This window comes from Euphorbia lathyris, chromosome 3 (assembly GCF_963576675.1).
Source record: "Euphorbia lathyris chromosome 3, ddEupLath1.1, whole genome shotgun sequence".
NCBI classification, from domain to species: Eukaryota; Viridiplantae; Streptophyta; class Magnoliopsida; order Malpighiales; family Euphorbiaceae; genus Euphorbia; species Euphorbia lathyris.
Window position 1 is genome coordinate 88,089,672 of NC_088912.1, and position 12,648 is coordinate 88,102,319.

The window sequence follows — 12,648 nt, forward strand, 5'->3', positions numbered from 1 at the left end:
ATGTATGCTAATGTGGAATTGGTCGAAAAAACTATAATAAAGGAGTCTATTACATATGGAAAATCATTTTCAAGCAAAGAGTCTATTACACATGAAAATTTGATGTTGATGGGTAGTGTTGAACATTCAACACTCTAGAAATTCTCAGAGATTGCAAATTTTCCATCATCATACTAGGCCATACTAGAACACCTTCGCTAATTGAATAAGTTTTTGTGGCAAATTTGAGTTAAAGAATCTGAGGTTAATTGGTTAAAGAAAAAAAATAAATGGCAAGCTAAAAATCCTAAAAAGAAAAAATGGTATTTAAGAAAGAGAAAGTTGCCAATTTCATCAAACTCACACATGTAGCAAACTAAAAGCTTCATTTACAGGATATGAAACTTTTCCTCTGATCAAAACCAAAAACACTAACATGATGAATATAAGCAAAGTCTCACAAATTTCCCATTTCAAAAGGGGGGAAAGAAAATCTCAACACTACCAGGCGTCCAAAAGTACAGAATCTATAGCGACACCCCAAAATTCAAGCCAATCTTCCAACTTTCTACATTGAGAATGTTAGTATTGGCCTCTTCCAAACCTACTCTGAGACAAGGTCTCTTCTCTTCTCACACTTGGCTGAGACATTTTATCTTGATCATGCAAAAATTTGCAGTTGTCTCCATAAAAGCACCGGCCTTGAGGATAAAATTTGCATTGCAGCTTTTGCTTGTAGCTTTGTCTATTTAGAGGGATTATTGGATGGAAATTATTCATGCTTGTCAATGGTTGTCTACTATACCATTCTGAGAACACATTTTCCCCAGTTGTGAAAGGGAGAGGGATTATGGGATGGAAATTATTCATGCTTGTCAATGGTTGTCTACTATACCTTTCTGAGAACACATTTTCTCCAGTTGTGCCAGGGAGAGGGATTATTGGATGGCAATTATTCATGCTTATCAACGGTTGTCTTTGGTACCTTTCAGGAGCTGCTTTTCGCAAATGATCCGAAGAACATATTTGCTCCTGTGTTTGAATTCCTTGATTTGATTTCAAGTGAGGTTGGTTCCTGTTTCTCTCTTTCTTCAAGCCCCCCCTGACATAGACAAGTTTTCAGCATTAAACAACACAAGTACTGTATGTTTCTGGACACCAACATGCCCTATTCAGATTGAAACTAAACAATAAATAAAAGTTACTTGTTTTCTCCATGTGTTTTCCTCACCTCATTTGTTTATCCTGGACTCGGGATTCTCGAGCACACCTAGCTAGAGAACCCCTCGAGTGCTTGTCCATCAAAACTTTCTGCCTCTCCCCTTCATCTTCCCATTTCTGAATGAATTAACTTAATGAATTAGATGAAAGCATAGATGACAAGGAAAAGGATAGCTTCTATCTACTCGTTAGAAACCTGTCTCAAAGTCTTCAATCTGTAGAGATTCCGACCCTTTATTAGTAGAGGATGAAGAGGACTGAGTGGTTTCTCCCCCTTACTCCAAAGGACCTCTATCTGTTCAATAAGCCAAAACTTAAGCATTTTGCACTTACAAATACTTATCACTTCAAAACAAGAAGATCATTGTGTAACATGATGAAGAAAAAAAGAGAAAAATAACATATATCATTCCTTAATCTCTATAATAATGGAAAAAATCATCGGCTTCATTGTTGATCCATCTATATTGTAACAATTAGAGGTTGAAATCAGTATGCTCATTGGTTCAATCCGTCATGGTAAGTTAATCAGTTTACATAGACTCACTGTAAAAGTATGTTGTTGTTTGGCAGCACCATAGCTTTCTTTCACAATCCGACCGACTACAATCCTTGTGCCACAAGGAGGACCGGTAGCACTACGTGATACTATGCTGTACCTGCAAAACCGGAACCAATCAGCAACAAGATCGCAGCTGAATCAAGTAGAAACAAGGAAATAAGTTACAGGATGACAGCATGATTAAACATATTCAAGAAAGAAAGCCATGGTGATAAAACTTGTGCAAAAGAAAGACTATTACAATCATAGACGAAATACAGAAAATAGTTTGCAGACTTACGTTTCGTAAACATTCTGTTCAAACATGACAACATCGCCTGTACATGCATCGCCTGAAAACCAAAAATTCACAATTTTCTGTGAATTAGCATTGAGAGATATAAAAAACATAGCAATAGTGCTGAAAACTGAATGCATAAAAGATACTACTTGTAAGAACCAACTGTGGATGAAAGTGAAAACTTATCTCATATGCATCAGGGGAAAGTTCTATTTCTATACTAAGATAAGATTTTCCATCTTTCATTATCAATTTTCGAATAATTTCTTCAAACATTAGTAAATTCATTAATCAAGGATCATAAACTGTCGTGATCACATTTCCAATCAATGAATATACCCTATAATCCACCACAAGTATATCAACCAATGACCTATGCTGCACAGACACGAAAATGAAAACGGACATAGGGCAACCTTATTTATAAGATGTAGTCTTCAACCGGAAACCGAAATGGATACGGACACTGACACGAAACACTATTAAGTGAGCTTCTCAATGAGGCATGCCACATTTTCTGACATTAAGCTTGGAACAGGATTGAATTTACAGCTACTGAATAAAAAATTACCTTTACAATTCAAAACAAAGCTAGATACCGGATACTTTTTCTCCGCTCTACCGTTCAAAATCCTAAATAACAGGAAAAGAAATGTAGATATCTAGTTAATAGAGAGATAATTTACAAATTATTAATTAGTATCACCATAATCATTGAAAAAAAGTTACTCTTGATGCTCCTTTATGCGGAGGATGAGTGTTTCTTTATTTCCAGTCAATCTCAATCCATTTTTTCTCAAATACACCTTGCATTGCTCCACCTTTAGCTTCCCTACCTCACCAGCTATCACCATACAATACAGTGACACAAAAAACCACATTTCAATCACATATTTTCTCATTCAATTCAAGCTATACAAATATAAATATCTGATGTGTTCGATTTTGCTTACCTTCTATGATCTTGTGAACTTCTTCAACACCTTTTTCATCTACCTCTTCCGCATTCATCTCCACCATTTTTGGCTCTCTCTCGAAACCCTCATCCAATTCTTTACCAATTCTACACAAAATAATCACATCCCATTAATCGTGGACAGCAAAATCTAATAGACTTTATTTTTCCTACTAACCGTGATTTTGATTTTTTGTTCATAGAGAGATCTGAGAGTTGGCTTTGAGTGTCTTCAAGAATGCAATAACTTGGGTCCATATCCGAATCAGAATCAGAATAGGATCCTCCGCTTTCACTGCAATCATCATCATCATCATCATCTTCGTGGTAAAGATGGAGGTTGCGTTGATTGTGAGCTTCCATGGATGTGTAGCTTCGTTTGGCTTCCCAATTTAATGAGATCGCTTTAAGCCTTGACAAATTAACTAGTTTTAGGAGGCGGTTCGTATATATGTTTTAAAGAGAGAGAGGAAAAAAATTCAAAATATGTAGCCGTTGAGAAAGCTCTCGTAAATAGAGAAGTTCCCACTAGAATGGTTCTTCTTCGTATATGATAGAAATATTCCCAAGGCGCTACCGGGTGCAGGCTCCGAGACTAGGGAACACTCTGTATCTGTTCATGGGCCCGGTTGGGTAAAGATGCCCAGTCCAAGGTAGTCCAGATCACTGTTAATTGAGATAGACTCGGGTCAGATTAAAAAAAAGGGTGTTGTTAAACCCAGCCTCAATTTCCCACCTCTAGCCCCGTGAAGGGACGAAAGTACTCTTTGAGGCTTTGAGATGGGAAATGAGGGAAAAAACCTCTCCCAGCACGTGGGCGTGAGGTAATCACGCCTCACCACATGGTGAGGCATGAGGTAATCGCCTTACCACAGGGTGAGGCGTGAGGCTATCACGTTCGCACCTACGGTGAGGCGTGATTACCTCACGCCCGCATGAATAAATCACAAAAAAAATTGTTGATGATTGTGGTTAATTCGAATTATCCGTTTAAAAATAAAATTACGGCATTTTAACTCGGATTACCCATTAACAAATAAAATTTAAAAACATAAAAATTAAAATAAAAATTAATAAACATAAAAGAGTACATATAATATCAAAAGTGTTAAAATGTATGAAGTTCTACAAAAATAATTTAGTTCGTCTGATGCCACGCGTCCATAAACTCATCCATGTCCCTCTTAATGCGTGGAGCATCCTCGTCAGATCGGTGGGTAGCCGCTAGTTGGGTGACACGCCACAACCAGCTAACCCACTGCAAAAAAAATATATATTAAAAAATAAACACATATAAACTAATATTAAATAATAATAAACTTACAAATTCGCTGTTTGCGCGAGCATGCTGGACCGGTCCAGCCTGTGGTGCATGAAGGAGACGAGGATGCGAATATCGCATATACCAGTCCATATAAGCAGGATCATAGGCAGTGGGATCGTATCCAACTGGTCGGCATCTCCTCCGATCAATGCCCCGAGCCGATGGAAATCTCCGCCAGGTATCCTCAACTGTGAAGAGGACTACGTGAGCTTGTACGATAAAGACCTCCATGGTCGTACTGCTTTATCAGGTCTAATACGCTCAGCTGGGATAGGCTAAGTATATCCGACATGTCGCAGCGCTCGATCGGGCATATACGGCTCGACGATGTCTCTACACCGTATCCAATCGGCGTAGGACAGTCGAAGCCGATCATCATCGGGGACAGGACCATAAGGCAACCACGTCACTTGAAAAAAATAATACTCAATAATAAATAATAATATACTATAAATAATACTTAAATTAATTCTAAAATTTTATAAAATACCTCTGTTGCCGTCATACGGTCCAGCTGCCCGCGTATGGTATCTAGTCGGGCGGTCGTCTTGCCTGGTACCCCGACCTCCCATCTTAGTGCACGGGCATGGTCAGTTGGGATCGCGTGAGCTAGTCTATACGGTCGGAACACCGAAAAATACTCGTATATCCACGCATGTAGTAGGGTCAAACATCCGCATATACCAGATCAATCTCCTCTGCTCGCTATCCCCAGCTGCCGGTAAAACGTGGCAAGTGTAGCAGACCCCCATGAAAATATAGCTGCCCCTCTGACACCGCCGTAAACCTCAGCAAGATGGGCCGGCCTAATCCTATCTCCACTCTTATCAACAAACAAAGTGGATTCGAGCATAAGCCACATCCACGCTGTGGCCCGAGTAGCATCATTCCTACCCTGGATGACAAGCCTGTATACAGTCTCAACAAATACAGCTCCACCACTCTAGAAATGTCGGATCGGCGACAGAAGCTGCTCCCGATCCACCCCAAACATCATCATGCACATGGCATGAAGCCGGTCAGTAGTGGGAGACTCGGACACCATCGGACCGTCGATCGGGATCCGAAGAATCTGTCATACATCATGCAGTTGGATAGTCATCTCCCCGAACGACATGTGGAAGGAGTTCGTATCGGGCTGCCACCGCTCCACGAACGCAGTCAACAGCGGAGCGTCGAGGTTCCTAAACATGATATGTGGAAGGTGAGACAAACCAGTCTTCTCGATCACCTACTTCAGCTGTAAAATGACACATATACAATTACTGAATGTTTTTGAGGTTTATAGTTAAAAATACAAATTACAATAAATGTTGACAAACTAAATTATTCTTACCTCGGGTGACGCACCAGAAAACCACGCCCACAAATCTCGGCATGCTGTTGATCTGTTGTAGCATGTCAGAAACGACCGAAGCTCTCCTCCCAGCATCCGTGAGGCAACATGTTCTAGAAAACTAGGAATCACGGAACTATCAACGGGGCCACCATCCATCGGTCCACTAACTAGCCAGCTCTCGTCCTCACTAGCTTTGGGACGTTTGTTGGTCCCTAAAAGTTATAAAATTATACTAAAGTTGTAAAATTATACTAAAGTTATACTAAAACTATTAAATCATACTAAAGTTATAAAATTAACTATTAAATTATACTAAAATTATACTAAAACTATTAAATTATACTAAAATTATAAAATTATACTAAAGTTATAAAATTAACTATTAAATTATACTAAAATTATACTAAAGTTATAAAATTATACTAAAACTATACTAAAATTATACTAAAACTATTAAATTATACTAAAGTTATAAAATTATACTAAAGTTATAAAATTATACTAAACTATACTAAAATTATACTAAAAAATACCTGTACTCGCAAAGCGACCTCCTATGCGCTGGGTCGGCTGCTCATCGATATCCTCACCCTCGCGATCACGTGCAGCTGCAGACTGTCGCAGTACCTGGGCTACCACATCCAGGTAGTCCTCCACAGAATCGCTATCAGGCTCTCTGTCACCAAAATCCGTCGCCCCCTCCGATCTATGAATATCAGGCTGATCCACAATCGCCCCCCTCCTCACCTGCTCCGTCGCAGCCCCTCTCTGCCTACGAGTAGATAGATCAATAACACGCAATCTCGTATGGCGTGGTGTATCATCCTCGTCGTCCATATCTAGACGACGAGCAGATGACGGGATGGATTTCCCACTCCTAGTAGGCCGCTCCGTCTATAAAAAATTACACTAAGTTAATCTAAAATTGTAACATATAAATTATAAATTACACTAAATTAATTTAAATGTAAATAATGTAAATATAAATTAAAAAAAACACCTTTGGGCGTATGAACATCACGCCCGCACCACTGGTCGGGCGTATGAAAATCACGTCCGACCTATGGTGCGGGCGTTTGAACATCATGCCCGACCTATGGTGCGGGCATGTGGCTATCACGCCCGCACCACTAGTCGGGCGTGATGTTCTTACGCCGGAACCACAGGTCGGGCGTGATGTTCATACGCCCGACTGCGATTCCGGCGATTTTTAAAAACTACCCACAGATTCAAATTTGAAGCGTAAATCAACGAAATAAAACCGTAAATCTTACCATTTTTGCTTTCCCTTTTCGGCTTTTGTCATCATCCATGATTCGGTTCAAAAATTAGTCTGGATTTGATCGAAGATTGTATAGGGTTCTTGAGAGGTTTTGGGTTTTTTCAATTTTTGTGCAAAGGGTAGTTCGGTCAATTCCCGAGGCTAGAGGTAGGAATTTGTGGCTAGGTATAGTAATTCACTTAAAAAATCAAAATTCAAGCCCAATCTATATAGACACAACTAAATATATATGTATAACTTTTAATAATAAAAAATTAAATTTATATTTAAAAATAAATATTAATATGTAAATATATAAATTTATTAATTAATATTAATAGACGGACCGGACTGGACCAACCCGTGCTATTTTTATAAATCTCAAGCCCGCCTAAAAAATAGGCAGCTTTTAACGAGCTGAACCGGACTAAACCTAAAGATAAATTTTCATATCCAAGTCCAGTCCTAGAAAGACGGGTCTGGACGAACTTCACGGGTACCCAGGCCTGTGAAAAGGTCTACTCTGTAGTCGATACTGGGATTAAAAAGCAAATATTACTAGATGTAGGTCAATTCAGAGAAATATTAAGAAATCAATGACGGCAAAAGGTAAAAATTAAGCTTGGCTATGAGTATGTAGACGAACAAAGGGTCAAATTCGCCCTTAAATTTGATATGAAGTCAATTTAACTCAAATCAATATTTGAATATCAACTTAGTCTTTATAATTAGCATGAATAGTCAACTTAACCATCGTCAAATCAGTCTTTGAAGAATAATATATTTTGAATATCCAAACTTTATTATGTTTACATTTTAATACCTAAAATTTATTTTATACTTGAAAACTATTATATTTTATGTAGCCGCAAAATGTTTTAGCCTTGGAACATCATCATTGCATCGATATTATGCATAGACACACGACCATTTTGAAAATCATGAATGTTGTATGAGGTTTATTTTTTTAAGTAAATTTTGGATATATTTTATTTATAAAGACAACGTATATAATTTTGGATAAAAATTAATTGAATTTGAAATTTTAATCTTTTATTTTTTGCTAATGAAATAATTATATTAAGTGGTAAGATGTGACAAAAATAAATAGATACCGAAACAATACTAACAAAGAAAATTTCTAAAAATCACCCGAAATAGGAGTATAAGCCATAAACAATTAATTCTGATAGAAACTCCTCGAGAAAAAAAAATCCCATTAAACCACTTAATGCATTGATATTTTGCACTGGCGCATAAAGTAAACGCCGACATCAAAACATTTTACGGCTGCCTAGAATATAATAGTTTTTAAATATAAAAATAGATTTCAGGTATCAAAATGTAGATATGATAAAGTTTGGATATAAAAAATATTCATTTTGGACTGATTTGATCATGAGTTTTTTTTTTTTTTGAATCAAAGAATAACTTTTATTAACTTAAATCAGAAGATAACACATCAATAATAAACGGTGGTGGACATGCCCACTCACCACGAACAGAACTAGAAGTAACAGCTTTAGCTAGGTTATGGACTGCTAAATTCGCTGATCGTTTAATAAAAGAGATCGAACAGGATTTCAAATCTCGCAACAAATCACAATACTCACGTATCACATCAGATAAATAAGATAATTGACTTTTTTGAAGCTGAATAGCCCGTACCACAATCAGGCAGTCCGACCGAGCTTCAACATGGCTTAAGTTATAATTCTTGATCCATGATAGCGCTTCGCGAATTGCCATTGCCTCAGCCAAAGGTGGATCCGTTATCTCATCAAGGTAACCCATGCTTGCCGCAAAGCATCGCTTCTAATAGTCGCGTAAAAGGAAGCCAAAAGAGCAGAAACTATTTAACCCATTTACCCCTGCATCGACGTTACATATGTAGCAACCTGCAACCAGTTTCTTCCATTTACACAAAGCACTCATGTATTGATTTTGTTGATCTGGGTGATGTCTTTGCGCTGCCTCCCAAGCCGTCAGTTCAGCAGTGGCGGTCTGAAATATTTCCTCAGGCGTTCGAAATTTATCATTCCAAACTTTTTCATTTCGTACCGTCCATAGTTGCCAACAGATCATCGCAATAAGGTTACAATCCATCGTCACATCACCAAGGATATTTGTAAACCAGTGGATAAAATTCGTGATTAGATCCAACCGATTGTCTTTGAATAATAATTTGCATATCTGAGCAGCTCGAGGACACCCTATGAACACGTGAAACTCGTTTTCTTCGAAAGCTCTGCACACCGGACATCAGTTAGGTAGCGAGCTATGACGAATTGCAAGATTATTCAAAGTTGGCAGACAGTTGGTAAAAATTCGCCATAAATCGTTCTTGACTTTCGGGGCAACCTTTCGGGACCGCTGCTATGAAGTTAGACATGAGTAAAGCATACGATCGTATTGAATGGGGCTTTCTGGAGAATATGCTTGTCAATATGGGGTTTAACAGAAGATGGATACAATGGATTATGATGATGGTATCTACTGTCTCATATAAAATCATGCAGGATGGCAGAGAGATTGGACCTATTATCCCTAAACGGGGACTGAGGCAAAGAGACCATTATGTCCTTTCTTATTCTTAATTTGTGCTGAAGGATTATCTGCATTATTATCAGCTAAGGAACAGGTTGGTTTAATTCATGGTGCTCAGGTAGCTAGAAATGCCCCAAAAATCTCTCACTTATTCTTTACAGATGATAGCTATTTGTTTTTTCGAGCCAATAAGAGAGAGGAAAGGGTGGTTCAAGACTGTTTAAGGTGCTATGAACAAGCTTCGGGTCAGTGCGTGAACTTCCAACATTCTTCGGTATTTTTTAGCGGCAATTCGTCAATTGAAGATCGGTCAGATGTATGCAACGAACTTGGGGTTGCTGAAGTTGAGGATATGGGATTCTATTTGGGGGCACCGATTGTTGTTGGAAGAAGTAAGATGCAAGCATTTAGTTTCTTAAAAGATAGAATTTGGAAGCGGATCAATAATTGGAAGGAGAAATATTTATCCCGGCAGGGAAGGAAATCCTCATCAAAGCTGTGTTGCAATCTATTCCAACTTATGTCATGAGCATATTCTTCATGTCTATGGAGTTTTGTAATGATATTAACAATATGCTGAATAGGTTCTGGTGGAATTCATCCTCCTCAACATCGAATGGAATCCACTGGAAAGCATGGGATAAACTTTGTTGGCCGAAAGCTAACGGAGGATTGGGCTTCTGGGACATCCATAAATTTAATCTTTCCCTTCTAGCAAAACAAAGTTGGAGCCTTGTTACGAATCCGGATTATCTGATAGTAAGAACTCTAAAAGTAAGGTATTTTCCTAATGTTGATTTTTTACAGGCTACCCTGGGGCACAACCCTTCCTTCGTGTGGCGCAGCATCATTGCGGGATGAGTTAATTTGAACATTCATATCAATATCTAAAATTGATTTGGGCTAGATTTACTCTTTAAGGGCCCAATTTTGACCCTTTATATTTTTTTTTGAGACATTTGACTCATATAGGGTTAAGGTGCAAAAATACTCTTAATGTTTTGCGTCAGGAGCAATTTTAACCCTAACGTCTAAAATGGTGCAATTTTATCCCTAATGTTTGTAGCCAAGAGCAATTTTACCCCTAACGTTAATAAATTGGATCAATTTCAGACCCTATTATAAAATACAGTCATTTTTTTTCTTTATTTTGCACAAATTGCATATCAATTTGTTCTAAAAAATGGATATAATGTTTTTTGTAATTTAATAATAAAATTAGAGATTAATATTTATAAATTCGGTGAATTTTTTAATTTTTTTTATCTAATTCGTACAAAAGACAGTATATTTTTAATATTTTTCTTATTTTTTCCACATCCCAACATATGTTTGTGATTTGTTACTGATAAAATAACGCATGTGTGAAGTGTAGATGACAAGATTCATGACTGAGAAGACAGTTTGATGAAATTATTTCTCAAATTGACCCAATTTATCAATGTTAGGGGTAAAATTGCTATTTGCTTCCAAAATTAGCGGTAAAATTGCACCATTTTAGACGTTAGGGGTAAAATTGCTCATGTCCCAAAACATTAGGAGTATTTTTACACCTTAACCTATATATATATATATATATATATATAAAGCAAAATTACTGTTTTTTTAAGACAATACAAATACATTTTAGAGAAATATTTAATAATAATAATTTTTTGAAATCAAAACCAAATATCTGATTAGTTAGAAAAAAAAGAAAAATATAAGTATATTATTATTACAAAAATTAAGACCCTATTAAAATAATCTATATATAATATAAAACAGTAACGATGGAGCTGAGGTGTCGCTTCCTCTTTTTTTTACTGATAAAAAATATAATATAATATATTAATTTTAATTATATTATTATATTTATCTATAAAAATATTATTTTATCCGTACTATATCTAAGAGTTCTATATAATTTAAATTAATCCCTAAAATCTCTCTAATTCTCTACATATCTATCTATATATAATATAAAACAATAACGATGGAGCAGAGGTGTCACTTCCTCCTTTTTTTTATTGATAAAGTATATAATATAATATATATAATATAAAACAGTAACGATGGAGCTGAGATGTCGCTTCCTCCTTTTTTTACTGATAAAAAATATAATATAATATATTAATTTTAATTATATTATTATATTTATCTATAAAAATATTATTTTATCCGTACTATATCTAAGAGTTCTATATAATTTAAATTAATCCCTAAAATCTCTCTAATTTTCTACATATCTATATATAATATAAAACAATAACAATGGAGCTGAGATGTCACTTCCTCCTTTTTTTTATTGATAAAGTATATAATATAATATATAATATATTAATTTTAATTATATTATTATATTTATCTATAAAAAGATTATTTTATCCGTACTATATCTAAGAGTTCTACAGAATTTAAATTAATCCCTAAAATCTCTCTAATTCTCTGCATATCTATATCTAAAAGTTCTAGAGAATCTAAATTAATCCCTAAAATCTCTCTAATTTTCTGCATAGCTATATATAATCTATCCATATATCTATATATAATATAAAACAGTAACGATAGAGCTGAGGTGTCACTTTCTCCTTTTTTACTGATAAAAAACATAATATAATATATAATATTTTAATTTTAATTATATTATTATATTTATCTATAAAAAGATTATGTTATCCGTACTATATCTAAGAGTTCTATAGAATTTAAATTAATCCCTAAAATCTTTTTATATTTATCTATAAAAAGATTATTTAAATTAAATGTGAAAATAAAATAATAATATTTAATTGATATAGCACCTTTATATCATTAATTGTAATTATTAGATTATATTTTTTGTTAATATTTATATATTAAGATGAATCCGTGTATCACACGGGTCAAAAACTAGTATTACATATATACTACTAAAAGATAAATAAATACTACTTGATTATTTTGATATTACATGTGGAAATTTTAATTACAAAGTGTTTCACGTGCTGAATCTGTTTTGAAAATCAAAATTTTTGAAAACTTGTACAAAAAGTTCTGGATCACATAGAACGAAATTCGTTTTTTAAAATTTGAAAACTCATAAATTTGTATTTTTCCATTGTTAAAATTTTTAAAAATAAAAAATATTTTTTCTATAATATCAGGTACACATCAAGTTAATAACATCATTTTAACTTAGATGTTGACAACTAAATAATA

The 12,648-nt window shown here is 35.3% G+C and overlaps 1 protein-coding gene across 1 annotated transcript; it reads right to left on the reverse strand.

Moving 5' to 3' along the window:
• Positions 1-284: 284 nt before the first annotated feature.
• Positions 285-3,550, reverse strand: LOC136223230 (zinc finger CCCH domain-containing protein 62-like). Its single transcript, XM_066011123.1, has 9 exons — positions 3,176-3,550; positions 2,996-3,105; positions 2,772-2,886; positions 2,614-2,675; positions 2,043-2,094; positions 1,748-1,859; positions 1,397-1,495; positions 1,211-1,317; positions 285-1,081 (listed from the first exon to the last, which is right to left on the reverse strand). Exons 1-9 carry the CDS (start codon positions 3,358-3,360, stop codon positions 562-564), a joined length of 1,362 nt encoding a protein of 453 aa, XP_065867195.1. The 5' UTR covers positions 3,361-3,550; the 3' UTR covers positions 285-561.
• Between the last annotated feature and the right edge of the window lie 9,098 nt (positions 3,551-12,648).

What these genes read in the sequence shown, in the direction of transcription:
- LOC136223230 (XM_066011123.1), bottom strand. Translation starts at nt 3,360, where the DNA reads ATGGAAGCTCACAATCAACGCAACCTCCATCTTTACCACGAAGATGAT. An exon ending in CGCATAAAGGAGCATCAAGA is followed by an intron (nt 2,676 to 2,771) that starts GTAACTTTTTTT and finishes CCTGTTATTTAG; the next exon opens with GATTTTGAACGGTAGAGCGG. An exon ending in AACAACAACATACTTTTACA is followed by an intron (nt 1,496 to 1,747) that starts GTGAGTCTATGT and finishes CTTATTGAACAG; the next exon opens with ATAGAGGTCCTTTGGAGTAA.